General features: G+C 29.0%; 6 protein-coding genes across 8 annotated transcripts; 4 read left to right on the forward strand and 2 right to left on the reverse strand.

Moving 5' to 3' along the window:
* Positions 1-34: 34 nt before the first annotated feature.
* Rpl10 (ribosomal protein L10) lies at positions 35-1417 on the forward strand. Its single transcript, XM_076308433.1, has 4 exons — positions 35-89; positions 239-266; positions 533-838; positions 1009-1417. Exons 2-4 carry the CDS (start codon positions 244-246, stop codon positions 1337-1339), a joined length of 660 nt encoding a protein of 219 aa, XP_076164548.1. The 5' UTR covers positions 35-89; positions 239-243; the 3' UTR covers positions 1340-1417.
* A 1052-nt stretch (positions 1418-2469) lies between these two features.
* On the reverse strand, positions 2470-5351 carry Mrgn1 (Mahogunin ring finger 1). Its single transcript, XM_076308429.1, has 9 exons — positions 5025-5351; positions 4728-4846; positions 4322-4587; positions 4090-4231; positions 3806-4009; positions 3478-3720; positions 3197-3357; positions 2840-3107; positions 2470-2739 (listed from the first exon to the last, which is right to left on the reverse strand). Exons 1-9 carry the CDS (start codon positions 5110-5112, stop codon positions 2563-2565), a joined length of 1668 nt encoding a protein of 555 aa, XP_076164544.1. The 5' UTR covers positions 5113-5351; the 3' UTR covers positions 2470-2562.
* Positions 5352-5600: 249 nt separating this feature from the next.
* Positions 5601-7406, forward strand: LOC143145245 (pleckstrin homology domain-containing family J member 1). Its single transcript, XM_076308434.1, has 2 exons — positions 5601-6014; positions 6247-7406. Exons 1-2 carry the CDS (start codon positions 5909-5911, stop codon positions 6726-6728), a joined length of 588 nt encoding a protein of 195 aa, XP_076164549.1. The 5' UTR covers positions 5601-5908; the 3' UTR covers positions 6729-7406.
* Positions 7407-9076: 1670 nt separating this feature from the next.
* Tapdelta (Translocon-associated protein delta) lies at positions 9077-10140 on the forward strand. Its single transcript, XM_076308435.1, has 2 exons — positions 9077-9541; positions 9680-10140. Exons 1-2 carry the CDS (start codon positions 9290-9292, stop codon positions 9938-9940), a joined length of 513 nt encoding a protein of 170 aa, XP_076164550.1. The 5' UTR covers positions 9077-9289; the 3' UTR covers positions 9941-10140.
* Positions 10022-11555, reverse strand: LOC143145243 (proteasome assembly chaperone 2). 2 transcript variants are annotated; one of them, XM_076308431.1, is made up of 3 exons: positions 11520-11555; positions 10738-11087; positions 10022-10677 (listed from the first exon to the last, which is right to left on the reverse strand). In XM_076308431.1, exons 2-3 carry the CDS (start codon positions 11068-11070, stop codon positions 10264-10266), a joined length of 747 nt encoding a protein of 248 aa, XP_076164546.1. In that variant the 5' UTR covers positions 11071-11087; positions 11520-11555; the 3' UTR covers positions 10022-10263. The 2 variants fall into 2 exon arrangements, with proteins under 2 accessions (XP_076164546.1, XP_076164545.1); XM_076308430.1 differs by lacking the exon at positions 11520-11555 and adding an exon at positions 11336-11495.
* A 68-nt stretch (positions 11556-11623) lies between these two features.
* On the forward strand, positions 11624-26912 carry Isha (Insulator su(Hw) mRNA adaptor). Of its 2 annotated transcripts, none has more exons than XM_076309574.1 (19): positions 11624-11651; positions 12089-12316; positions 13178-13306; positions 13397-13688; positions 13808-13992; positions 14107-14385; positions 14627-14773; positions 14881-15131; positions 15361-15564; positions 15704-15837; positions 16048-16256; positions 16348-16525; positions 16676-16987; positions 17110-17337; positions 17426-17700; positions 17966-18214; positions 18441-18904; positions 19034-19314; positions 19650-21156. In XM_076309574.1, exons 2-19 carry the CDS (start codon positions 12287-12289, stop codon positions 20237-20239), a joined length of 4437 nt encoding a protein of 1478 aa, XP_076165689.1. In that variant the 5' UTR covers positions 11624-11651; positions 12089-12286; the 3' UTR covers positions 20240-21156. The 2 variants fall into 2 exon arrangements, with proteins under 2 accessions (XP_076165689.1, XP_076165690.1); XM_076309575.1 differs by lacking the exon at positions 11624-11651 and adding an exon at positions 26780-26912 and having other exon boundaries at positions 12032-12316; positions 19650-20245.
* The last annotated feature ends 483 nt before the right edge of the window (positions 26913-27395 follow it).

Below are 27395 nucleotides of genomic sequence, written 5' to 3' on the forward strand. Positions count from 1 at the left end.
TCTAGTGACTGCTAACTTCACAACACTAACTTTCCCCTCAGTTCAGACTACTAATTCTTTTCTTGTTTAACATCGTTAAGAATCACAAGGTAATGTTTTCGTTTATCCATCGTAATCTAAAGATATCTCTAAATATATTAGGCATCCTGATACTATATATCATTTTAAATTACTAAATCAGTTTTTATAAGTATTATATTGCTATTTAATTAATATTTTTTTTATTTATTATTGACAGATAATATGGGGCGTAGACCAGCTAGATGGTATGTAATAAAATATTAATTTTCTATATTTTATTAAAGTCTCCATAAAATAAGATAGATTAGTTTCTCTTAATTCAATATATTCTTAAATAAATGGTAAGATTTTAATGTGCAACCATTGAATGATATGAGAGGTTAGGCAAAAAATAATCCTTTGTTCTTTAATTTTATATTTTTATTAGACAACATATTTATTTGTCTAACATTAGTTCATATTTTATTAATTATATTTATTTTTAATGTGAATTATTTATATTTTATTATAGCTATCGATATTGTAAGAACAAACCTTATCCAAAATCAAGATTCTGTCGTGGTGTACCTGACCCGAAGATACGTATTTTTGATCTTGGAAAAAAGAAAGCTTCTGTAGAAGATTTTCCATTATGTGTACATTTGGTATCAGATGAATATGAACAACTCAGTTCTGAAGCTCTTGAAGCTGGTCGTATCTGTGCAAATAAGTATATGGTAAAAAATGCTGGAAAAGATCAATTCCATATTCGCATGAGACTTCACCCATTCCATGTTATTCGCATTAACAAAATGTTGTCATGTGCTGGAGCTGATAGGTATGTAAATAATATTAAATATTATAATATATAAAACAACTAAAATGAATATCTTTTAAAAGTATTTAATATCTTAAAAATGTAGAGATATCAAATATTTATTATTTGTCTATATAAAGTACTTGTATTCCAAATAATTTTGATAAAATTACCTCTGTTTTGTTTCTAAGGCTCCAAACTGGAATGAGAGGAGCTTTTGGTAAACCACAAGGCACCGTAGCTAGAGTACACATTGGGCAACCTATTATGAGTGTACGTTCATCAGATCGCCATAAGGCAGCTGTTGTTGAAGCATTACGTCGTGCAAAATTTAAGTTCCCTGGTCGCCAGAAAATTTATGTTTCAAAGAAATGGGGATTTACTAAGTACGATCGTGCCGAATATGAAGAATTGAAAGCAGCTGGCCGTCTTGCTCCAGATGGTTGCAATGTCAAGTATTTGCCTGAACATGGTCCTCTTAATGAATGGAAAAAGTTCAGAAAAATTCTTGCCACTGCTTAAGCAAAAAATAATCTTTTGATTTTCAATGTCATTAAACCAATTGTAAACAAACAAGTGTTATTAACCTTATTCTATAATTTTTCTACATTTATTATTTATTAACAATGTGTATTGACCTTATAGAGGTACATATGACATATATGCAAAAAAGTTTTTAGTAATTATATAACAAAAATTGGATTTTATTGGGTAAAAGACTATTTGAAATTTTGAAAAAATCGATTTTTTTTGTCTTAAATAATGGTTTAAAGTCTTAAAAATAAAATGTGGAAGGTTTAGTCTTTAAAAGAATCTACTTTTGGAAGTAGAAAGAGCATCATAGATTCGTATACAATGCATGCTGCAATATCAAGCAATACAAGATATTTCGAGATTTGGCTAACCGATTATTTTTAAATCTTTCACATATATTTACTATGGGGAATTTGTTAGGGTATGATGTAGCAATTTTTAAAAAATTTTAATTATTTCGAAAAATTAAACAAAAACGTACAAATTTTTCAACCAAATTTGGTTTCTCAAATACAAATAGCTGTCATTTTGACAATTTGTATAAAAATCAAATTATTCGACCGCCAATCCCTAGAGCATATATTATAGTTTCCAGCATTTTTACAATTTTTGTTGCACCTTATTTTATTTGCCTGGAATGATGCACACTGATAAGCCATATAAAAAAAGAATCATTAAAAGCAATGACGTCACAAACGCTACAAAAATCGTTTTTTAAAAAATGATCGCTATTTTTTATAGTTTATACTATTATAAACTAAATGGCAAAAACTTATATTAATCAAATGTTTACTTTCGTTTTGATGAATTATAATATGTATTTTTTAATGCATCAAACAGTCCTGTCTCCTTAATATGTTCAATAGATTATAATTTTGCAAATTAATAGAAAATATTTAATCAAGCATAAATATATAAACATACTTTAAATGGTGTAGGTTAAAATATATTCTAAAAAGTACAATACTTTTTTGAAAAAAGTAATTCTCAACCTTAATTAATAAAGACTCGTGTATGTCCGCACGGATTTAAATTAATAATTTTAACAAAATGATATTTTGTTTAATATATAAGTAATAATATATTATTTACAATTTAAAATAACAATTTCGCAGGAATGTAGGTAACTTTATATTACAATAGGTAATTTGATTAAATACATTTTAGAACTGATATGATCAGTTGAGTATTTCTACATGTTCCATACTTTTTTAATGAGAATGATACGTTATGTCAGCATCATTTTCATTTTCTGTATTTTGAATCTCATCGTCAACATCAATGTCGCACATTCCATGACTGTGAGCGTCAAGTGCCTCTGTACTAGTTGCTGCATCTAATAAGGGAGATAATTTTTCCGCTTCACTATCTTCATCCTGTCCTTGTCCCTGTAAATATTGATTTATTTAGACAATGTAATATGAATTTATGCCTCCGGTATTTTATTCAAAATCGTTGAAAGATTTGATAATTTAATCAATAGATTACCTCGTAAAGAGAGACAGGTTGTTTCTCATTAACAAGTCTAAGAGTATCACGTGATCTTAAAGTAGATTTTTCTCGTAAATGCCCAGTTTTCATTCTCATTGCAGGAGACCGGCTATGAAGATCTTTTTGTGATCCTGAATGTTCATCCCTAGCTAATAAAACTGACATACGAAATTCTGGAGTAGGACATGCTGTACTGCTTGTCCTCGCAGATATATCTGTTTCTTTTGAAGATACATGTTTTGATACAGAAGTACGTTCTACAGACCTGATAAATTACACCTTTATTATAGTGCAATTGAATTATAAAATAAAGAATGTAATTTGTAATATTTAAATATTGAATAAGTATCTTACCTATTTAATGCTTCGGCTGCTTGAATTGCACTAGCTGTATCTGTATCAGGTGTGTCTGGAGATTCTGGTGCAAGAACAGCAGCTCTTGGAATATATGGGCCATTCAAAGCTTCTATCAATGATACAGCTTCATATCCAGATGGAATGTTTTCACAGCTTCCCTAAATATTTAATACTTTGTTAATCGAATGTTGCTGAACTTATTACCTTGAATCGAATTTTGCAAAAAACTATTACATTAACAAAAACATAACTAATTATTTACATAAACAAATATTGACCTCTGGTAATGGAGGATTTGATATTATAGCTCCAGTTGCTTTTTGGAGTGCTTTAATTTGAAGAAGGGCTCTAAAAGGAGCACGACATATTGGGCAATTGTTAGCTTGATATCGAAGAGAATCTGCACATCCATTACACAGACATAAATGTCTACATGGTAATATTAAAGTGTCTCGTACATCAGACATACAAATGACACATTCTGATCCATTATCATCTGTATCTTCATCGCTACCTTGTTGCTAAGAATGAAATTACTATTAGTTGAATAATAATAATAAAACATGGCATTAAAAATGAAATTGTCTATAAACTCATATAATACACCTTTGCATTTTCAGCATTTTTATTTTCAATACCATATATTTCTTGAAGCAAATAACAAAGGCCATCAACATAAAGTTTTTGCTTAAGTGCCTTTAATACATAAGTTCCATCTAAATGTTTTTCAACAACTGCAATTGTTGTATGAGATTGTTTTGGTTCATCAGAGCCTTCTTCTGCCACACAATGTATCGCTATTGGTATTATCTATGAATAATCAAAATGATGAATAGAAAATACTTTGAACAACATAAAAAGTAATACATAGATATTTAAAATGTACATACTTCCCTATCAGCATTATATGTTAAATCTTCTTCATTACATACTGTTGGATCAAATACATGTGATGTTTGAGAAAATAATTGATTTGCACCTTTCTTATAATAATATATTTCAGAATTCATTGAAGGATCTCTTGGTACATACCTGCAAATAAATTTATTTTGCATCATGTAGAATTGTTTATAAAAAGTCTCTAAATCATATTATTATTTTGTTAATGTAAGTTATACATACGTAACTCCCTTTGTTGTGACTTCTTCAGTACAAAAATAATATATTGTAATTGCACATCTCACATCACAGTCAAATGTGAATTCAATATTATAACGATTTGGCTTTTTATCAATATCACCATCCCCATAATGTTTTACACTATGGCATTGAGGTGAAGTAGAAGTTTGATCAACATTACGAACTAGTCTCAATGATTCTCTTCTTATATTCACTAAACTTTTTAATGTTTTAGTGGGATCATTAGCTTGTGGTGGAGGATATGGAAACTAAAGTGAAATGGATATTTTTCAATGTTATATATAATATCAATATTTACGTTTTGTACTATTATATATAATTCTCACTTATATATGATATTCTATATTTTAATTATAATATAACATTATAATGTTATATATTATCTTACAGGTGTTGGTCTACTTCCTAAAAAATTTAAGTCAGCATTTTCTCCAAAAAGATATGCTTCTGGCTGAGAAGTATCAAACCGTTCGCCTCCCATTATAAAATGACTACCAAAATAGCTTCCTAATAAATAAAATGTGTTAAATAAGATTTAGATATCAATATGTAATATGGCATTTTAATATATGTTATTTTAAATTAAAATTGGTTTATAAAATATTTTAACATTTTATAAAACTTTTTACAAATAAATGCTACAATTTAAAACTATGAAAATATTTATAAGTTAATAGAAACAAACCAGAACGAGGAGGATATTTGTATGCATGATTTGAAATAATATCAACTTCTTCTACACCAGCATTTTGTCGACTTGTTAGCGATCCCATCGCTTTACTATATTAAAAATGATAGTGAATCGTCACTATATGAAAAACTTCACTACTATGTGTAAATAAATCATATGATTGTTACTCAAATAAATTCCCGAATTATAAGTACAAAATGTAAACCATAACCATTAATAAACAAAGATCACACAATGCCAGTAATTTTGACAGATAATTTGTCCAATTGACACAACAATCCTTTATATGTGCACGGTACGAAATATGTTGTTATGCATCTTACAGGATAGCCAACCTTATTAATATACTTATTTGGTTGCTTTTTTTATAAATCTCAGCTAATACGTTTATTGGGATTAGTTTAGCATATAGTATATTTATAAAAGTCCTCACAAAATAAAACTCTACATATTAAACGGAAAATTTAGTTGTGTCATAATAAATGAATAAAAAACGCAATGAATATATACTCATGTTTCTCAGACTGCTACGGTAAAACGCGCTATTTCAAAACTTGAGTTTTGTATTCTGCAAATTTACAGTTGACGTTTATCTATGCACCTTCACCCTATCAATGTGTTCAGTTTTAGTTGATAATGTTCCTATAACGATTATTATAAATGTTATTATCACAAATAATTAATTAAAATGAAAAGAGATTACTGAAATCAGTAATGGGTTATAAATAAATAATAAAGTACATAATATTGGAGTATGGTATTGACAATTGGCAGTGGGGATCGTAACCGAACTATTTAATGAGTTGAAGCAACCGATAATATGAATTATATACACATTATAACTGTAGGATAACATTTATATTACGCTTACAGTGTAAATGCTTTTTATCATCATGAAATTTAATGAAAGAGAACTTGCAGAAGCAAGTAGTGGCCCTGCTGATCTCGAAGGTCGTTTAAATCATAAGCGAGCTCATAAGGCAGGTTAGTTTAGTCACGAACTATCTAAATTCATTTGAATGATTTTTATGTACGTTAACCTATTAATTGTAATAAATATCATTGCTTTCGTGATTTAAATGTGATTTCCTCCTATTAAAGAAAATTATGTACTTGATAATTTAATATATTACAATATTACATTTAGTATGTTATTTAATACATTTATAAATATTCATAATGCTATTCTCTAATATTCGTATTATTTGTCTTTCAGTATTTAAAGAAAAATGGTTTAAATTAAGGTGCAACTTATTATTTTATTTTAATATCAACGAATTTGGAAAAATTGATAAAAAGCAACCAGCTGGTGTAATTGTTTTAGAAAATTATAGTATTAATCTTGACAATGTGTCTGAAGGAATATTTGCATTTAGTATAGCATTTCGCGATGAGCATGAAAAAAGACACGTTTTGAGTGGTCGTTCGGAATGTCAAATAGAAGAATGGGTCAATGCACTTAAGCAAGCTAGTTACGAATATTGGAGGTCACGTTTAATAATGCTTCAAGAAAAATTATGCAAGAAAACAGGGAAAGATCCCTTACTTATGTACCCAAGAAATCAAGGAATTATCAGAGATGAAGCATGGGAACCTGTGTCAACTTTTCGATCTCATGTACGTTCTTTTACCACATCGGTTGTAACGTCTACAGCATTAAACACAATAACAAAAGAAGTGAATTTGATTGAATTTTAAATTCATTGATTTACGTGTAATTTTCTTACACTATATTTTGAAACTAAAATACTGTTGAAATAAAAAAAAGATTACAAAAAACAGGTAGGTTCACAGTATTGAATGTATATTCTTAAAGAAAATGACAAGTTTTAGAATTTATTTATTGTAGCTAATATATAACTTCTACAATTTATGTTTTATATACAAGGTTAAATAAGAATTCGATATCACTCATAATTAATTATATAAAGTATTAAATATTGCGGTTTTATTATTTATTGACATCATGGAACTTTTAGATATATTTATGCAAAGTAAATTTGATACAATTTTAAAAGAACCAAAAAATTTGTTATAATATAGTTTAATTCTTTAAAACTATTATATGGAATTTAGTGTATGTTATTAATTTATTGTAATCAATATATTTTATATTAAGAAAACAGCAATTGTACCTTTTAAATAGTGTATATCACAGAAAGAGAAATGTGCAATTATCGAATTATTGCATACTTTTTATCATAGGTACAAATTTGTCAAGTATTCAAATACCAAATACTCTTTGTTTATACACACATATACACGCGCGCGCGCACACACACATATACAAAGTGACCTATACAATAATAGTTTGTATTAATCGATAATACCTGCTTGTAATATTGAAACAAATAAAAAATATTTTCTGAAGTGACATATTTAAATGATCTTTAGAATATTTTGATTAAAGCCCTACGTTTATGTCACAATTTGAACATTAAACATTCTATAACATAATAACTGTTTAAAAAACAAGTTTTAAGATTCCTTGATCACGTTTCGATTACCAAAAAGAATTCTTTTTCCGAATATTGTTATGACGATTGCGTTCAAACGGTTAAATGGATTTCAATGAATCTATATTTGAGTTTTGTATTCTCATCTCAAGATCTAATTAGATTTTGGACATACTCAGTCCATGAACAATAATGATAACCTCTCGTAGTTCTTTGATAATTCCGATATGTACGCGTTATTTGTAAAAATTATTTTAACTGTTTTAAATAAATGTTAGAAAGAATTTCATTTTGCATAAAACCATTAAATAAATTTTTTTTTATGTTCACTAATAAAGAAAAAATGAAATAAAATCTTATTAATGGTATACTTGAATCACATCGATAAAGTACATTGTAAATATTTAAAAATAATGTTGTACAAGCGGTCCTGTCTGCAAAGGGTCAATTAAACAAAATATACATTTAAAAACTGAAAATAAATGAAATTGATTAGAACGAATGTCCAATCTTAGCCAGTACCGTGTACATTGTAGTTTCCAGCTAAGCTCCAGAGTAAATACTTAGAGACCATCTTCACTCCGTCTTATTACCATAAGACCACAATTCTAAATGTGATATAAAACAGACGTTTCATCTTGCGAGAATCGATGTCACAAAATCTGAATTACCGACATCGTAAAGCATCAGTGATTATCGAGTGACCTCTTTATTTAAGAAAGGTAATTTCAGGAACTATATTCAACTACACGACCGAAGTCGGTAAAGTTGGTGAAAGTAAAAACTCGTCCCTGTGTATCATATGAGGTTCCACTGTGTTATATACATATATATATAACAAAGAGTATTTGTATTTGAATACTTGACAAATTTGTACCTATGATAAAAAGTATCCAATAATTCAATAATTGCACATTTCTCTTTCTACGATACACATTATTTAAAAGGTACAATTGCTGTTTTCTTAATATAAAATATATTGATTACAATAAATTAATAACATATACTAAATTCCATATAATAGTTTTAAAGAATTAAACTATATTATAACAAATTTTTTGGTTCTTTTAAAATTGTATCAAATTTACTTTGCATAAATATATCTAAAAGTTCCGCGAAGTCAATAAATAATAAAATTACTAACATCAGCACCAACCACGACTCGTCCTTTTTCTTGGCAGGTGTTTGGTTAGTGCCAGTACTGATAACTCTAATTTTACAGGTTGAATTCATTTTCTAGGGTGAGCATAGGACCCTTTTTTACGTGATATGAAATCAAAGCTTTCGATGTAATATGTATAATTAGAATGTCATTGCAGTTTGGTATTTAAATTTTTTCATTAATAAACATCATGACATCCAATGTCACGGTACAGTGTAATATATAGAAAAAGAGTAGATTTTTACTATAGTCATTGCATTAAACTTGGTAACTATTTGCCACGTGGAAACAGATCTTTACACAGTGTAAACATTTATAAATATATCTATGCTATTTTCTTTGGCATTATAAATGTTTACATGAAGTGTTTCTGTAAGTTAACAGATTATTAAATAAAAGACAAAATTATATGCAATGGTAGAGTTGGTATCATTGTTTCCAACATTTTCCACGTGTAACCACGCACATCCACGCGTTCTCGAAGAGCCGCCATGAGCAGATTGTAGATGTATTATTACTTAATCTAATATGATTTAAACTACCGGTAGTAGATACGACTTCACGGATTGAGGATTGATAATATAATTTATTTTTAAACGCATAAAATAATTTATCAATTGGAATAAACGCGTAAAACAAAGATGAATCAATTTGCAATTCTTTGTATTTTAATAGTTAGCGTAGTTTCCAAAATTTCTGGCGAAGTTTGTCACAACCCTGAGGTTGTTGCGTCTGCATATGTTACGGAAGATGCAACAATTCTAACGAATGTTGCATTTACGACACAATTTGTGCTTAAGTGTATCAATGGTGTGAAAGGTATCACATTGTATGCAGAAGTTGACGGAAAAGCATTGCCTGCTGCTAGGTTAAGCTCCGATAACAAGTATCAGGTATTAATCTATTAAATTTCTATTAATACATATAATTATCTAGATAAATTCATAAATTATTAATGATTTTTAAATTGCATTATTACATGCAAGAAATTGAAATTCAGTTACAGCCATAGTAAAGTGAATTTTTTTTAGGTATCTTGGACAGAAGATGTGAAAAAAGCACGCTCTGGAGATTATAGAATAAACTTATATGATGAAGAAAGATATGCAGCTATACGTAAAGCATATAGAAATGGAGAAGATCCAAGCACAGTGAAACCTTTAGTTGTAGTATTACTTAATAATCCAGATGTTTATCTTGGACCTTGGATCAATTCAGAACTCCTTGCTGCTCTTTTAGCAGCTTTAGTTTCTTATTCTGCTTTTTCATCAAAGTTCAAACTTCTTGCTTAAACATTGTTTACATAAATTTACATAAATGTTAATGAAAATTATGAAGATTAAATATCTTTCAATTGATTATTAACAAAGTAATGTAATTATTGTGATTTATTATTATTTAGATTAATTTTAAATACAATTTTTTCATTTAATGACAATTTAGAAATATTTGATGTTACTTTATTATTAATTAAATTAACACATAATTCTAATTAACAGTGTTTTAGACCTAAATCTTCCTCAATACGATTTTATTTCTGTACAATATCAATTATTATGTGTTGTTGACTTTATTAGGATTGAAATTTTATAAATAACAAAATGAAACACCGAGCTTAGTATAATTCAGACGAAGGTGGATTACCAAAAAAATATTTCCAAGATGGCGGATACTTAATATTGATACCATCATCAATAGTAATTTCTAATAGATTTAACCATTGATTTAAACCTTTAACTACCATTAATGCATCATGAATATTATCTCCTTCGGAACAATAACGAAAAAGTGTTGTACAAGAAATTTCTCTTGATTTGAGATACTCGTACAGGCCATTTGCAAATCCTCCTCCAGGAATACAATAGTTTTCTGTAGATCCCGTTAAAATTTGTTTTGTATATCTTTTCCAATGAAGACGTTTAAGAAGCTTATCATTGTTCAATAATGAATCGTCTGAAGTAAGATACATCAAATTGGAATCTGATCTATCAGAACGTTCATAAGCATAACTACTGGTTAGAATTATTACCTGTCAAGTAAATTTGTTATTAATATAAAAATAAACAAATATTTATTGAAACATGCTTACCTTGCAGATTTTCCTTTGGTGAATAAATTGTGTTAGTTCATTGAAAAAATCAGTTGAATTATCAACATAAGGGGAACGTAGTTGTAGAAGAATTATTTTATAAATGGTTCCGAGATAGAAATCAGCAGCAGTACAAATAGAATCAGAATTTGTATTATAAGGATCAAGACCACAGATTGGAAGGAATGTAGAACTCCACATTGATCCAATTTTACATAAATTCAAACTAGAGATTAATAGATCAATGGACAGCTGCCCAACATTTCCAACAGCGACTGATGGAATTATTAAAATATAATTTTCAAGGTCAATTTCTTCTGGTACTTTTATCATTTTTCTTTAATAATTATCTGTTTTAACAATAATATTGATTAAGTAACAGATTGATAAATATAAATTATAGATTTTAAATATAGATATAAATAATAAATTTATATAAATTTTATAAATAATATTTTTTAAGTAAAAACATTCAAATAAAATCAATACTCAATTTGAAACTTTTGTCGTGTTTGAATTATATGAATTTAAAATTTGCAACTCATCTTAAGAAAATGATTATTAAATATTAAAAATGGTCTATGTTATAACTACTTACTTATATTTTTAATTGCGCAATTAAAATTTTATGTGATCGGTTTGATATAAATGTTAAATTTAAATAATAACGTAATCCAAATAATATACAATCAAGTAAAATTACACAAAAGACGTATTACATATGAATTCAAATATACAAAAACTTGTAACATTGGTTTAACAATTATTTGAGGTTTACCTACTAGGCTAAAAAGTACAGTTGGCATCAATGTTTCCGCAACTTCAATTCAGTAATGAATTATTATCTACATTAGTAAATAGATATTGGAGTTAATTTATGCAGTATATTAGTAGATGTGTTTGGATAATATATGGTAAAGAGATTTCATATAGAAAATTATTTATTAGAAATTATACAAAATTTTTGTAAATTTTGTTATTTTTTTTTCAAATTGATATTCCGATAATTCAGTATTAAAATTTTATTCTTTGTTAACAAGATATTAAAATGAAATTAATAACGTACTTATAATTAAATAAAATTAAAATAAAACAGATATCTAAGTATAACGCTTATAATTTTTATAATTATTATACGTACGTTAACCTATAATTTCTATAATATTAAATCTAAACAGAAACTTCTGTTATATAATAATACGCTTTAATGTGAAATTCATTTTTGAAATAGTGAACTTTTACAATAAATCCAAAATTTTGATAAATTTTCAAACAATTATTTATCTAGCTGCTTTTTGATTGGTGAAAAACAATCGGTATTAAAGCGTAAATTGTTACCGATTGCGCACAGCGGCGGCATGTGACGTCACGCATCACCGCCCCGCGATGCCTTTCGGGAAATAGCGTCGCCATCTTGAGTGGCATGGCCCAGCTAGACAGTGCGCTCTGAGCAAAGACATGCGATTTATCGCGAAAACATTGAACGTCCCGAGAATCACGGATTCCTGTGAAACATAGCAAATCCTTGGTGCTTCGCACCTTCATCGAAATGGAGGCGGTTAAGGCATTTAATGCGGAGGTGAGCTGATTCTTACCCTCGATTCTTCTTCTAGCCCGCCGACTCTCCCTTGTTCTTTTTTTTCTCATTTCTCTTTTCCCTTCTCCCTTTTCTATCTTTTCGTTTCGTGGTCGTAAGCAGTACATACGCTAAACAGAGCTCTAGAAGAAATAATCCTCTCATCGTCCTCGAGTGATCGTGATATGAGAAATCGAGTGATTTCGTGCTCGACGAATGCTTTGATTTCTAGCTCTGTGCAAGAGAGAGGGAGAAACTCTCTGTATGCAAGAAAGACGGAGATCAGTGAAAGAGAACTTTTATTGTGATTTAGAGTGGTTTTGTGATATACAACGCGATGGTTATTTGTTATTAATTGAAATTTTTATAATTTATGCAATAGAAAAAAAAGAATAAGTATTTGTCTGCATTGTGTGTTTAAAGAAAGCTGATAAAGGTGGGAGGGTTGGGGAAGAGGAATAAAAAGGGTGGCTTACTAAAGAGAACATGTAGTGCAAATTAATTATAGGAAAATATTTATAAAATTCTGTAATCAACAACTTAATATTTATATATGCTCCCAGATTATAGAAACAAAAATTGCTGTTTTTTGATGTAATTATTAACAACAATAAAATATTATTGGAAGACAGGTATCTTGTATCTTAAAGCATAAAAAAATCAAATTAAGTAATTTTTTCTTAAATTTGATTGTACCTAATAAAGAGGATTTTAAGTATATTTGTTATCAGTTTTTGTAGTTACTTTTTGTCATGTCAAATAAATGGTTATTCTACATATGAACATAAGAAGAAATTAATTTTAAGAATTAATCAAATTATTAATCCAAATGATGAACTCTGTTTATATTTTTTCAATTTTTAGCTTTCAGCTCTTTATGATGTCAAACCACCAATTTCCAAGGCAAAGATGAATTCTTTAACTAGGGGCGCAATTAAGGCAATCAAATTCTATAAGCATGTTGTGCAAAGCGTTGAGAAATTCATTCAAAAGGTAAATTTATTTTGAAAAACAAAACCATGAAATATACAATAAAGATGTTGTTGTGATATATATAATTTAACTGTTACTTATTTGTTACAGTGTAAGCCAGAGTACAAAGTGCCTGGATTGTACGTTATAGATTCAATTGTACGCCAATCCAGACACCAGTTTGGAGTAGAGAAAGATGTCTTTGCTCCACGCTTTGCTAAGAACATGCAAACTACCTTCTTAAACCTTCTAAAATGTCCTCAGGAAGACAAAAGTAAGGTGATACGAGTATTAAATCTTTGGCAAAAGAATGCAGTCTTTCCTTCTGAGGTTATACAACCTCTATTTGATCTTGCGGACCCAAATCATCCAATACACAAGGAACAAGCAGTCAATGCCAATGGTGAAATAGTTTTTACTTTTATTATTTGTGTTTGATAAATTTCCAAGATTTAAATAAAATTAATTCAAAACTGAGAATGAAAATTAATTTATATTCAGTAATTTTATTATCGTTTTTAGGTACACTGAATACTTCCTCAACAAACAACACAAGCAATACTGGTACTGCTGTAAAGACTCCTCCCTTAACTGCAAAGAATGCAGTAAAAGATCAGAAAATATTTTCTTCCGCAAAGCCAATTGATCCTGTTTGGCTAGCGCAAACAAAAATCGAAACAGCAAATATAGTTAATGCCAAACTTCTGGTATATTATATTTATAACATCAGTTTATTAATATCCGTAATTCAGTGTCTAAATTGAAGTGAATTTGATTTTAGCCAAACTATTTGTATTAAATTTCAATTATTTCTTTTTTAGGGGCAATCGAATTCAACTCAAATGGATGCTTCTTTTCTTGATCAATTACAACATTTACAACAGTTGCTGTTAAAAAAACAGGAAGCTGCGAATGAACAAAAGAGTTCTGTAAAATTTGATAAGAAACTCTTAGATTTTGATTATGGTGAGGAAGAGGATGATGATGTTGTTGTTGCTAGTTCACCAGCAACAACAGCAGCATCAAATGTCGGTCAACATAATGCTGTTTCTACTGGAAATAGTTTGGAAAGTCTTGGGTTACTACTAACAAATCCGGAGGTATACATTTATACATTTTAATTAGTGTCATTAAGTGTAAGACAAATTTTAACTTTTAAAGTATAATTTGAAGATAAAATGTCAATGTTTCTTTAATTTTTCTTAAGTACAATTTAATGAAAAAATTACAAATTTAATAAATCAATTAATGAGCATTGCTTACTATAGAAAGTACTTTTACAAAAAGTATTAATTTTTTTTGTAATACTTGAATAAAATAAGTTATTTACCGAATTAATAGGTTTTAAGGCAGCTCCAAACATTGCAACAAACAATGCAGGGAAATGCTTCTTCGTCACAACATGAAATGGAAGAAAAAATGCGGAAACTTCAACAAATGAAGCAACAAGAAGAGGAGTTTGATAAACATCTAGCCCAAACTGTTCCTGTACGTTATTGTTATCAAAAATAATATGATTTTATACATGAAGTTTAAAAAAATAATTAATTGCAATAATGTGTCGCACTTACATTAACAAAACTCAATTTTTTCAGAATTTACCATTTGCATCGGAATGTGAATTAAAACCATCAGATGTCTTGAAACCAAGTCAACAAAACACATATACAACAAATGTAAGTAGCGGAGTCATACAAGATATGAGTCAACCGCCTCCTGGTTACCCACCGGCTCTGCCCTATGCCTCTCAACCTTTGTCAAATATTAGACAGATCAATCAGCAGGCGCATCAAAATCAAAAGAGTCCGCTTCTCGATGAACGGCAAGACACACAAGATTATTCTGGGTAATCATTTCTTTTTGCACAAAAATAATTAAAAATATTTTTTTCTTTCCTTTTATTTATTCATAATTTAATTTCAATATCTGTAGTTCCAACATTATTATAGATTTCAATCTATATAATTTCATTTTAATTTTATTGTAATTATGATCACAAAGATTCTTTTTCCATAATTTAATTATATAATTGTATTAAATATTTGAATTAATTTTTAATAAATTATTAATTATAGAAATGGTGCAAGACGAGATAGTAGCAGCGTAGAAATTGTAAATTGCGAAAGTACAAGATCACAAAGCAGATCACCTGATCGATACAGACATCATAGTCGATCTAGATCACCGCGGCATAGAGATAGAGATAGAGATAGAGATCGAGATCGTGACAGAGACAGAGACCGAAAATCTCGGTCAAGAAGTAGATCCAGAAGAAGAAGGTAATTTTACTTTTTTTTATTTATATTGAAATTATTTAGTGTATATAGTTATAAAAGTGATATTTTAAAGTTTGTTAGTAAAACTTAAGCTTTGTGGTAAACTACTTATTTTATGACTAAATATATTATTACATTTCAGATCTCGCTCGAGAGATAGAGGACGCGACAGAAAACGTGAAGATAGTCGAGAAAAAATGACTGAAGAAGAACGAGAAAAAGAAAGAGAAAGACGCAAACGAGGACTGCCACCAATTATCAGGGATAAATTAAGTGGTAAGTTAAATATTATTACTGTTACTATTGATCATATTCCTTTTTAACTAATAATTAAGAATAGAGCTTCTAAATGTTTGAAGTTTTTTTTTTTTTAATATTTTTATAAATGATATCTCTGATAAATCACAAATATGTGTGCACAAATTACAAAGTGTTGATATCTTTTTTTTGGAATCATTTTACTTACAAAATTTGATATTCTTACAGTTTGCAGTACTACTCTTTGGGTAGGACATCTATCGAAATTGGTACATCAAGAAGAACTTTCAGACACTTTTGGAGAGTTTGGTGATATTGTCAGCATAGATCTGATTTCACCTAGAGGTTGTGCTTTCATATGTATGAATAGAAGACAAGACGCATATAGAGCTCTTACCAAACTTAAGAATCATAAAATGCAAGGAAAAGCAATCACTGTAAGTTATTTTACATATCATTTATTTTACATTAAAATTGTAGAAATAAATAATTTAGTTTTACAATAATAGAATTTTCAATGTATTTTAGTTAGCCTGGGCACCAGGAAAAGGTGTGAAAGGAAAGGAATGGAAAGATTACTGGGAAGTTGAATTGGGAGTAAGTTATATTCCCTGGAATAAATTAATTAATGTTACTGACCAAGATCTAGAATTACTTGAAGAAGGTGGAATGATTGACGAGGATACTCTTCCACCCAATTTAAAAGGTAATTAAAGTACCAGATTTACGTGCAATTAAAAATGTATGCTTTTTGAGTAACAATTTAACAGTATCAAATTAAAATTTAATTTGAATGCCGTGTATTCAATCAAAGATTTACGACTAAAATAATTTATTTTATTAATGTTATTTGTAGGTAAATTAAAGCATTCCGGAACAAATGCAGATATGCTTCAACAGCAGTTGCAGTTGCAGCAACAAGCCTTAGTTGCAGCTGCCGCAATTCCAAATTTGACAGACGGCATTGTGAATGTAATGCAGCCTTCAACTAGTGCTCAACAACAACAGTCTCAACAGCAGACACAGCAACAGGGTCAACAGCAGCAACAAGTGATTGATACAAGTCAACCACCGCCGATTAGACCTCCCACATCAGCTGCACTTTTGCCACCACCAAATACACAATTGCAAATGATGCCACCTGCTTTTACAATGCCAGGAGTTCCTCGTAAATAATTTTTTATTAAACAAAATTTTTTTTTTAAGAGAAATTAGAAGTTGTGACATGAATAAAAACTTTAAAAATAATTTTAAACATATAGAATCTATATTTTGTTCTTTGTTATACAGGTATGATTGGACCAATGGGATTACCAATGGCGCACAGTTTAATGCCTAATGTTCCAATAGGTGTACCGCCTCCAAATATGCAAAGTTTATTAGGACCACCGGGAATGATGCAAACTATGTTAACGCCTCCAGTAAATTCTCCGTTTGGAGCTGGTGTTGGTGTTGGTTTATTAACACAGATTCCTTTACCAGCACCTGCTGCACCCTCTGATAAACCTAATTCTACCGGTACATACAACTAAATTACAGTCGTTCCATAGGAAAACTGGAAATGAAAAAGATAAAAAGTAATGAAAATAAAAATTTCATAATTCAGGTATGCCACACAATGTTCCTCCAATAGGAGTCCCGCCACCAACAACGGAAACGGGAATGCCAAATTTGCCAATGTTGCGTCAACCTTATGGTGTAGGTCCTTCTGCTCCCTTACAAATGCAACTACCTCAGCAACAGCATTCTGCAGATGATATGGATGTAGAAATGGAGGATGCAATGCCGCAAAGTTCAAATGGAGCTAAAAATAAAGGCAATTTAACTGAACAGCAACTTTCCCTAAATGAGGAAAGAACAGAAGGTGACCAACAACTAGAGGTAAAATATATGGAATTTTCTTTTGTTGTTAAAAAATAGCTTTTATTTATAGAGTTTTTTTATACAGTGATTTTATTTATTCAGCTTAACATTTAGTGTTGTGACAAAATTATAAAAAATATTGCTTTTATGAATGTATCGATATAATCATTTTTAAGATTTTCATTAACGAATTATATGATATTTTTCTATTTAGTATACATTTCATTAGTTTTTATATAAAACAGAATGTATTCTACGGAATTTCAATTTAATTTAAATTTAGCAACATCGAGACTATAAAGAAAGAGATAGGGAACGGGAAAACAGAGAGAGAAGAGATAGAGAAACACATTTATCTCATAGAGATAGGGAAAGCAATGATTCCAGAATGGATCGTGGGAGGGAAAGAGGTAGAGGACGAGAACGAGGACGTGATAGGAGAAGAGATATTAGAGATAGAGACAGAGATGACAGAAGAGAAAGAGAAAATCGAGAAAATCGAGAAGGAAATCCACAAAATCAAAGTCTTCAGGTAATAATATATTAACTTTAATGTTTTATAATAATAAAGATTGAAGAACTAAATGACCTATAAAACAAATATTTATTTCAAAGATATAAAGATCAAAAAGTGAAAGGTTTAAAAATAATGTAAAATCAAATAATTTGAGATACATAAAACTCTTACCTTGCAACAGTAATACTAATTGTAATTTATTTTGTTCACTAATTGCAATCTTAATTCGATACAATTTTAGGAAAACGATTCTACTCCAAAAAAAGACGGTAAACCGAGCTTAGCTGATCGTCTGCGTCAATTGGCCGATGGCACACTTCCTCTTGAAGATAGAGTTGACCGGATACCTCCTCGTAACCGACAAGACCGAGACAGACCAGACAGGAGTTTCGAAGATACTCGATCGACACGCGGCGAACCTCTTTCCTCTCTTATGGACTTGCCGAAATTTGGTTTACCTCAGGAAAGAGGTGATTTTCCGGCTCGACCACCAGACTTTCGAAATCCTCAAGATCCAAGAGAATATCAGCAACAAAGGGAAAGGCAAAATTTTGGACGGGGTCACAGAGGATCACAAATGCATGAGGAGTATATGGACGCTCCGAGGATACAGGGGGGGATGTATCAAGAAGAATTTGATAATAGGATACATGGACAGCAAAGAATAGAGGATTTTGGCAGACTTGGACCCCCAAGGGAGCAGAGGTAAACATATATTTTATTTCTAAAAGACTAACAAAACGAGCCTTCTTATGCTGCATAAAATATTCTTTAAATGTAATATATAAATAAATTTAAGTTATTTAATAATCATCGATTAATTATTTGCCAAAGGGAGGAATTTGATAGGTCTGAGGTACGAGGAAGAAGACCGCTCGATGATCGAGATCGATTCGATTATGAAATCAGACGTGACGGTTTTGATCCACGGCTTCAGGATGGTTTCGATCCAAGAGGACATCTCGATCGAGGTGACTTTGAACCTAGGAGACGAGAATTCTTTGGAATTGAACCTATGTTTGGCATGCCACCTATTATGGGACCCAGAGGACCTAGACCTGGACATCCCGATGGATTTGGACCTCGTCCTGCTCCTCTAGGGGCTCGTGGACCTGGTAAGAATAATTCTTTTTTTTCTGTGAAAAGGAAAATATTAAGGGAATTCTAATATTTTGGCTGTGCTTAAATAATTTTCTAAATCGACTTAGATTGTCTATCAATATTTGAAGTAATATTTTGATTAAAGTGCATGTGATAATGTTTACCACATAATAGCAATTTTACACTTGTATAAATGACTTTTTGACAATATATTGTGTGTCTTGTATAGTTATAATGTTAAATATAAAACAAGAAATTTTACTTAAATTTTATACATATATTATTGTAAAGGTTGTCTAAAAAATTAATGAATTAACAAAGAAATGATTAGTAAATATTTGCTTTTTAGGTCCTTTAATGTTCCATCCACGGGGCCTAGGACCTCGTCCTCTTCGTCCTGGAATGAGGCCTTTCGGTCCTCGTGGCCCACCTTTTGATCCTCGAGAACCGGATACCTTTTTCAGACCCCCCTTCGATGATATTCGTCATGTTAGACCACCTTTTGGCCCTATGGGTCCACCTTCTATTCTTCCTCCAGAGTCTGCTGCTCCCTGGAGGAATCAAGAACATCCCCCTGGCTCCTGGTCTTCTGATTCTGACAACCACTCGCAAAGAGATAAGAAAGGTGGTAAACATCCAAACAACCAAAATTTGGAGAGAGAAAGTCGAAATAGAGGACGAAAATCCAGGTGGACTAATGTAAGTCCATCAGGAGAAGAAACAGAGGAGTCCAAAGAGCAGGAATCGGTTTCCGGAAACGTTGAAGAAAAAGAAGAACCTATAAAAGAAGAGGAGGTTATCGTAAAGAGAGAAGAACCAGAAGCTGAAATAAAGGAGGTGATTCCCAATGAAAAAAAGGAAAATTTGGATCAAACAGTTGAGATAAACCAAGAAGGCATTGAAATGAAGAAGGAGGAAGAGGATCGCAGGGATTCTTAGACCAAAGTAAAGAGCGATTTTTCTCTTTAAGATTATTTCTAACTCTGTGGAGTGGTGTGAGGGAGGACTCGTTGCTTCGAGTTGAGTTCGGTCGAAACAAAAATCTTATTTTAAAAAATGAAACACTGAATTTAAGACTACTTATTGTGTTCAATCAATGGTATTTCATTAATGTTAAAATAATTGTGTTAGTTTAAAATTTATTTTTGAAATATAAATATAGTTATTTCTTGTAACTAGAATTAGATTTCAAGAAGTAAATACAATGAAGAAATGAGAATAAACATAATTAAAGGGATATAAGCTCTTGGCGTTTCCTTAAATTAATAATTTTGTACAAAAGATTGCAATAATCTTTTAAGAAAGTCCATTTTTAAATTGTACATTTTTATTAATTAAAAAACGACCGTAAAAACAACCTTTGTATTATTTTAAGATTCGCATGAAATAGAATCAACAAAAGTATATCATTGGTTGAACAGAAAATGATTAATTCTTTAAGTCAGCGTTTCAAATTTCAAAGAAATTAATTTTCTAATCGGCTTAACATGTGAGGCGCTGTGATTTGTAAACACAGGACCTATGACCCGTGGATACTCCAAGTGGCGACTTATTTATTGAATTGTAAATACTTTTGTATTTTCGTAGTAAACCGATATATAGTAAATCCGATTTGAGTGTGTACATTTAACTAGTTTTTAAGGTATTAAAAATACAAGATAATTGTTTATACAGAACTTGTTTGGTTTCAGAGAGGAAACATATTGGAATTTAAAATAGTTTGTTTCTTAGTTATAGAGATATCAAAATTGTAACTACTTTTTTTTAATGATATATATTTTTATTAAACTCATCTTTAGCTTGTTGAATTCTACTTAAAACGCACAATAAGATTAGTATAATAAAAATATATAGTTTTGCTTAAAAAAGAAAAAGTAATAACCATAAAATCATGGAATTGAAAATTAGGAAAAAATTAAATGCAATTATTGCTTCTCCTGTAGAATAGTACAATTTCTATATAAACATCTTTCTTGCATCTTCCATAGCTTAAGAAATAATTTAATGTATACATTTAAACCGAACGTACTATATAGATAGATGAATCTTAACAGTAGAATCTTGATTAACCGTATATTTTACAAATTTCAACTTTTATCATATAGACATTTTCGTTGATTGAACTCTACATTCAATTTCATTCTTATAATTCCACGAATGCAGGTTGAAAATCCTGTATAAGATTAAATTTAGTTTGATAAGTACATTATTTTAATAAATCTTCATCTTACAAGAGTTATTTTAAATTTTATTTCTGATTATATAATTTGTTTGGTCTATTTTCCGTGTAGACTAAACTGTATCAAAGGATTCAAAAAAAGATTATATTACATTTGTGAAGAATGAACGTTCGATCAACAGGAAAAGTTAACTATTAATGTATGTAATCGTTTATTCGGATAAGCAAGATTCTATCACCGTAAATATTTAAATAGATAGAGAGAGAGATTATATATATAAATATATATACATGTATGAGAGAAAATGTAAGCCAACAAAGAGTGGTAGAAAAAGAATGAAAGGGAGAGAGCGCGAGAGAAAGTGAAATACAGAACGAGAATATATATAGCGCCGATGTTCGGCGCGGCTCAATCAAACGAACGAAAAATAAATATTTTCTATATAACGTCCTTCTTCGTAAGCAGAATTATAGCCTCTCATTCCGCTTGGCTCCCGGAATTAACTTACTTTTTTTTTAAAGACAACTCCAGCTATTGGAAACTCTGGATAATTGATTAAAATGAATATTTGAAATTTTCCCGATTATAAAGGATAATTTAAAACGGTTTTTAAAAGATTTTGTCTGGGAGTCTTCATAGGAAAATTAGAGAAATTAATTATTTGTTAACTATCAATCGCGTATGAATGATTTGGACTATTCTTTTTTTTTTGTGATAGTTTTACCTACTTTTGTTTATGCTATAAGATCTTTTAACTCGTTTTTGGAAAAAAGTTCCAGAGAAAAATTGCGTAGTTTAAATTAAAAAAGACAGTAAACTAAATGACATTAATTGAAAATTATTTGTAAATATTTTGTTTACATAATAGCTAAGGTCATACTAAACATAACAATTTTTTTAATAAATATTTTTCATAATTACTTAGAGACCAAACTTGAGAACAAAATATTTCTTTATCGCCTATTATATAAAATAGTCAACGCATTTATTATTTAATTATAAGTATTAAAGTAGTTTACATTATGTTTATTTCAATTGCAAAAGTATTTTTATATCATTAACTTTTAAATTTTATATACGTTCTTAAGTTACTTTTAATTTTATTTAAAATATTTTATTTCAGTTAGAGTTTCTAACTATGCACTTTTTATCTGAAAAATTTTTCCTCCGAATATCTAATTACATGTTGAAATCAACTTTGAAACGAATAGTTTGTAATTAATCAAATACCAATATATTTTGGTTTAAAAAAGAAAGCGATAAAGAACATTGATATTCGGAATGGAATGAAATCTTTTCAGAGCAGCTTTGGATACTTATTCAGTACTCGTACTCGTGTGTTCACATGCGTGAGTCTCTCTCTCTCTGTCGCCACACGACGATGGAACACCAGCCACCAGGTCGCTTGCGCTCAAACTGAGCGACAAGTGCAAGGTACTGTTGTGTTTATAACTCATTATATTTATATACTGAATGCTATTTTTCTTTCTGGACGAACTATAAAGAAAGTAAACTAAAATGCATTGATCTGTTGTACAAACGATTTGGAAATTAAAGCGAAACAAGTCGTCTGAAACAACATTAATTTAATTCCAATTTCTAAACTCTTTTCTTTTTAATTATATTCAAGCGAATTGAGACATGCACTGGACTTAATTTGCTTAGACTTTTTAGTAAATTTTTATCGATTAAAAATTCTTAGCTCATTTTGTAAATGAATTTAATATTAAGCACCTAATGTCACAATAAATATTACGTTAATTAATTGCAACGCGTTATTACAACAGTTAATAGGAAAATGGATATACATTTTATAAATGTTGTGCAATAATAAAAAATAGTATTAATAATTGCACATAAGAAAAAAAGTTACTTAGTGGGTGAAAACTTATTATCAAGCAAAGAACAAAATTTTGATTTTATTAATTATATTTAATTAACGTCTAGATTGGATAATCTAATTTATTGAACTTTTGACCGATTTTTTATTCCATTTAATCTAATAATTAACAATGTACTGATTACTAATTGTAATGCGATTTATCTTAGAAAAGAGTTACGATTCTTAAACAATTACGATATTGTGGACTTAAAAATCGTGACTCAAAAGTTCATGTAGATACAAGTTCGTCCAGAATATTTTTTTACCGTATTGTCATATTATAAACTGCCTCCCAAAAAGCAAAAAAAGTAAGAAATCGTAATTTAGATTAGTAAAAGAGCCCGTGCACCACTCCGGAGCAGAGTTTAAGAAAAAAGAATTCCATCTTTTTTTTTGATTCTTAAGAGAGTAACTTGTTAAGTAAAGAGTAAAAGGACACGCAATTAATTTATTTACATAAACAAATGGACGTTTATGTGAATATTGATTTGCTTATTTATATACAAATGACGAGCAATAACAGGGTTGAATAAATCAAAAGAACAACGAAAATCATATCAATCTACAAAGCATTGTAAATAGTGAATTCTTTTCTATCTTTTTTTTTTTTAACAGTAATGGTCATATTTGACATTTTTGCATTAAATATCAAATTGTTTTTGCCTGATTCATGTTTTATATAACATATTGTTTTGTTTCTTTTAAAAGTAATTTTTATACTTGTATAATGTATGCATTTCGTAACCTGTTATTGACGTCGATTTGATCGGTGGAAAAAATTGGAACGCACATGCGCGAAGGTTCGTGGTCAATATCAGATTTAGGATTCTTGCATATATAGGGTGTCTCACATAAAGCGTTATATGCTAATTTTTCAAAAATTGTTACAGATAGTTATAAAATACTGCGTTACCCTTACAGGACAGGGGTAAAAGTTACATTTCTTTTAACGAAATATAATAGATTTTTATATTTTCAATTAATTTGTTGGAAATTAAATAACATTTATTTGAAATATTTTTTCATATTTTGCATAGTTAACAATATATTCACTGGAAGAATTATAAAGTAGAGTGGAATAAATATTATGAATTAAAAACTATTTTGATTGAAGGTTTAACATGATGTGTATGTATTTGCAAATGTTTCTCATTGACGTTATTTTGAGCATCTGTCAGTATCATTAAATTTTGTTACTAGCGCGCACCAGTGGAAGGAATTTTTTATCTTCGTTCATGTTTCTTTAACTACGCAAAATATGAATGACATATTAGATAAATGTTACTTGCTTTTGACAGAATTGTTAATACATACTAAAATTTATATTAGTAAGAAGGGTTCCTCCATTATTTAAATGAAACGATATATAAATTTTTACATTTTGGATAACTCATTAAAAAACATTGTGCGTTTATTTGAAATATTCATATTTTGCATAGTTAAAGAAATATGTACAAAGTAAAAGAAAATATGAAAGAAAAAATTCGTTCTGATTATGCGCTAATATCTAACTTCAACGACATTATAGGATGTTCAAGGTAACGTCAAGAAAAATATTAATAAATATTTACAAATACATGTACAGAATTTTAAACATTTAATAAAATGAGTTTAATTCACAACATATTGGTCTTGATGTTATTTATCCCGCTCGAGAATACTTGTAGTGAAGAAGAACCATTGTTTTTCGCCATTGTTCTTTAACTGTGCAGAATGTAAAAAATTGTTTTATGTAAATGTCACATATTTTTGAAGCAACTATTTAAGAAATGCAAAAATTATTATATCGATTCATTTAATATAATTAAAGTGGGGGTTGAACCCGTAACAATATTAGTTTGTTATGAACAGAGATCAATAAGCTTGAAAATATGAAACAAGGGATTTATTATTATCTTTAATCATTTTTGAGATAATTATCTGTAATATTTTATTTATTCTATCCTGTACATGCAGTAACCTTGGATAGTCTAATTCACGCATTTTCTACTTAACTCTCATGACGAGTATTTATGAATGGTCCAAGGTTTAGACTGCTTTGCAAGATTTGATTGATTAATTGATGAGAAAATTACTATCTAGAAGTAATCGACTGTTGATATTGTCTATAACATTGACTATTATTTTTATGTGTTATTAAAATTTTAAAGTTACGTAACAATGTAACAAGATTAGATAGCATGATTTTTCATTTGAACACTTGTTGCTGTTTTATGTACGGAGATAGAAATCTCACGTGTTTTGTAAAAAGTTACAGCAAGCAATATAAAGAATTATATTATAGTACAGTATACTGTGAAATATTTAAATGTATGCACATAATTAATTTTAATTATAAATCATTAAAATCTGCTTCAACCCGGCTTTGAATCGGAAATTTCACTTTTTGAGGTTTTCCATTCTGGGAAATAATTTATATATACAATGTATATGTAAAATCAAAAGATGTTAAAAATGATAAAATCTTCTGATTTACTTTATGAAATGATACAACTTCTTGAAAGACATTTAATGTAATCTATTTCATTACAGAAGATAGATTATTAAATTTTAATTATATTACAAAAACTTGATAACTTGATTTAAATTTAAATTTAATAACAAACTATTCAACTCAAGTTCAACTGTTTTATGCAAATCGGAAATCGAAATGAAAAATACTTCATTTTTTCTATTTTTGATTACATAAGGAGCTGTAATGTGCAAAATGTAAATCAACACCTACTAACTTCTACCCAGTCTTTATCAATGCAGGTACCTATATGTTTCTATGACAAATCGAATATTTATACCAATCGTAGGTAACTAAGATGTTACATAATGTTCTATTCATAATTAACTAAATTACCCATACTTCATGTGGCATTACAGTTTGTATATTATTACAAAAATGTGTTGCTAAATTTAAACTTTTCTTATAGAAATGAATTCCGTATCATTGTGGAGTTATTACAAAAATATATTGCTCTTGAATAACACACTGATTTTGAGATATAAGTTAATTGAATAATAATAGAGTAGGGAATGCGTCAAATTTTAATTCTTTTTTTGACATTTTAATTAATTATCCAAAAAGTAATTAACATTGCAAAATCAAATCATTACCGAAAGTGTTCAAATCCTTTTGTAAGATATGTAACTATAAAATTGTGTAACATACAACAAGCGTCTGCTACTCAGTTTTACTATTACAGATGAGACTGTATGTACATTTTGGATCGAATAACTGTTCCAAAATATTTCAATTTCAATTTATTACGAAGTTTTATTTATTTATTCTTTTTTATTGAATCTTTAATGTTTCATTAATGTTCGAGAAACGAAAACATTAAGAAAACGTTAAGAAACGTTAAGAAAACTTTTAAGTCGGATTTAAGTCTAATGTGGGCTAAATATGGTTATTGTTATCTGTTTCAGGCACGTTATATCTTGGAACGATGAATGGATCTATTGCGTGATTTTCCTTCAATTCTGTGTATTTATTGTAAACATGAGCATTTTAATAAAATTGAGATATGAATGTATATTACAACATGGATATCATATTATATCAAGTGCAATTTTTCTTTATAGTTTTATTTATATTCGGATCATTTATCTTTTAAGTGTCTTTTCATTAGAATAATTTATATTCACCAAAAAGACCACTAACCTATGAAAACTAAAATTATTTAACACGATTATATATTATATCGAATTTTCTCTTAAATCTTTGTTTATAAGGAATCAACAATTTTAAAAAATAATTTTTAAATATAAATTTGCCTTTCCGTTGATGGATTTTTTCTAGATGATATATATAAAATAAATTGTATAAATAATAGAAAATAATACTAAATAATAAAAATATTAACAAATGTTTAATGTGAATTTAATAAAAGTTCACTAATGTCTGTAAATATCTATATTACTTTAATATTATAAAAGTTACATTTTTATAGACTATGTATATAATATTTCACAAATGCCTTAAGATTTAAATAAACTAACATATAATAGTAATGTAATAAAAATTGTATGCATCAAGTATGAT

Source organism: Ptiloglossa arizonensis, chromosome 4, assembly GCF_051014685.1.
Source record: "Ptiloglossa arizonensis isolate GNS036 chromosome 4, iyPtiAriz1_principal, whole genome shotgun sequence".
NCBI lineage: Eukaryota > Metazoa > Arthropoda > Insecta > Hymenoptera > Colletidae > Ptiloglossa > Ptiloglossa arizonensis.

Bases quoted from the DNA above. Each gene is read 5' to 3' on its own strand.
- Rpl10 (XM_076308433.1), top strand. From the start codon at position 244: ATGGGGCGTAGACCAGCTAGATG. The intron at 267-532 runs GTATGTAATAAA...ATTTTATTATAG, and splicing joins GGGCGTAGACCAGCTAGATG to CTATCGATATTGTAAGAACA. The intron at 839-1,008 runs GTATGTAAATAA...TTTGTTTCTAAG, and splicing joins TCATGTGCTGGAGCTGATAG to GCTCCAAACTGGAATGAGAG.
- Mrgn1 (XM_076308429.1), bottom strand. From the start codon at position 5,112: ATGGGATCGCTAACAAGTCGACAAAATGCTGGTGTAGAAGAAGTTGAT. The intron at 4,588-4,727 runs GTAAGATAATAT...ATTTCACTTTAG, and splicing joins TAGGAAGTAGACCAACACCT to TTTCCATATCCTCCACCACA. The intron at 4,010-4,089 runs GTATGTACATTT...GATTATTCATAG, and splicing joins CATATAATGCTGATAGGGAA to ATAATACCAATAGCGATACA.
- LOC143145245 (XM_076308434.1), top strand. From the start codon at position 5,909: ATGCTTTTTATCATCATGAAATTTAATGAAAGAGAACTTGCAGAAGCA. The intron at 6,015-6,246 runs GTTAGTTTAGTC...TTTGTCTTTCAG, and splicing joins TAAGCGAGCTCATAAGGCAG to TATTTAAAGAAAAATGGTTT.
- Tapdelta (XM_076308435.1), top strand. From the start codon at position 9,290: ATGAATCAATTTGCAATTCTTTGTATTTTAATAGTTAGCGTAGTTTCC. The intron at 9,542-9,679 runs GTATTAATCTAT...AATTTTTTTTAG, and splicing joins GCTCCGATAACAAGTATCAG to GTATCTTGGACAGAAGATGT.
- LOC143145243 (XM_076308431.1), bottom strand. From the start codon at position 11,070: ATGATAAAAGTACCAGAAGAAATTGACCTTGAAAATTATATTTTAATA. The intron at 10,678-10,737 runs GTAAGCATGTTT...TTTACTTGACAG, and splicing joins ACCAAAGGAAAATCTGCAAG to GTAATAATTCTAACCAGTAG.
- Isha (XM_076309574.1), top strand. From the start codon at position 12,287: ATGGAGGCGGTTAAGGCATTTAATGCGGAG. The intron at 12,317-13,177 runs GTGAGCTGATTC...TTCAATTTTTAG, and splicing joins TTAAGGCATTTAATGCGGAG to CTTTCAGCTCTTTATGATGT. The intron at 13,993-14,106 runs GTATATTATATT...TTTCTTTTTTAG, and splicing joins TAGTTAATGCCAAACTTCTG to GGGCAATCGAATTCAACTCA.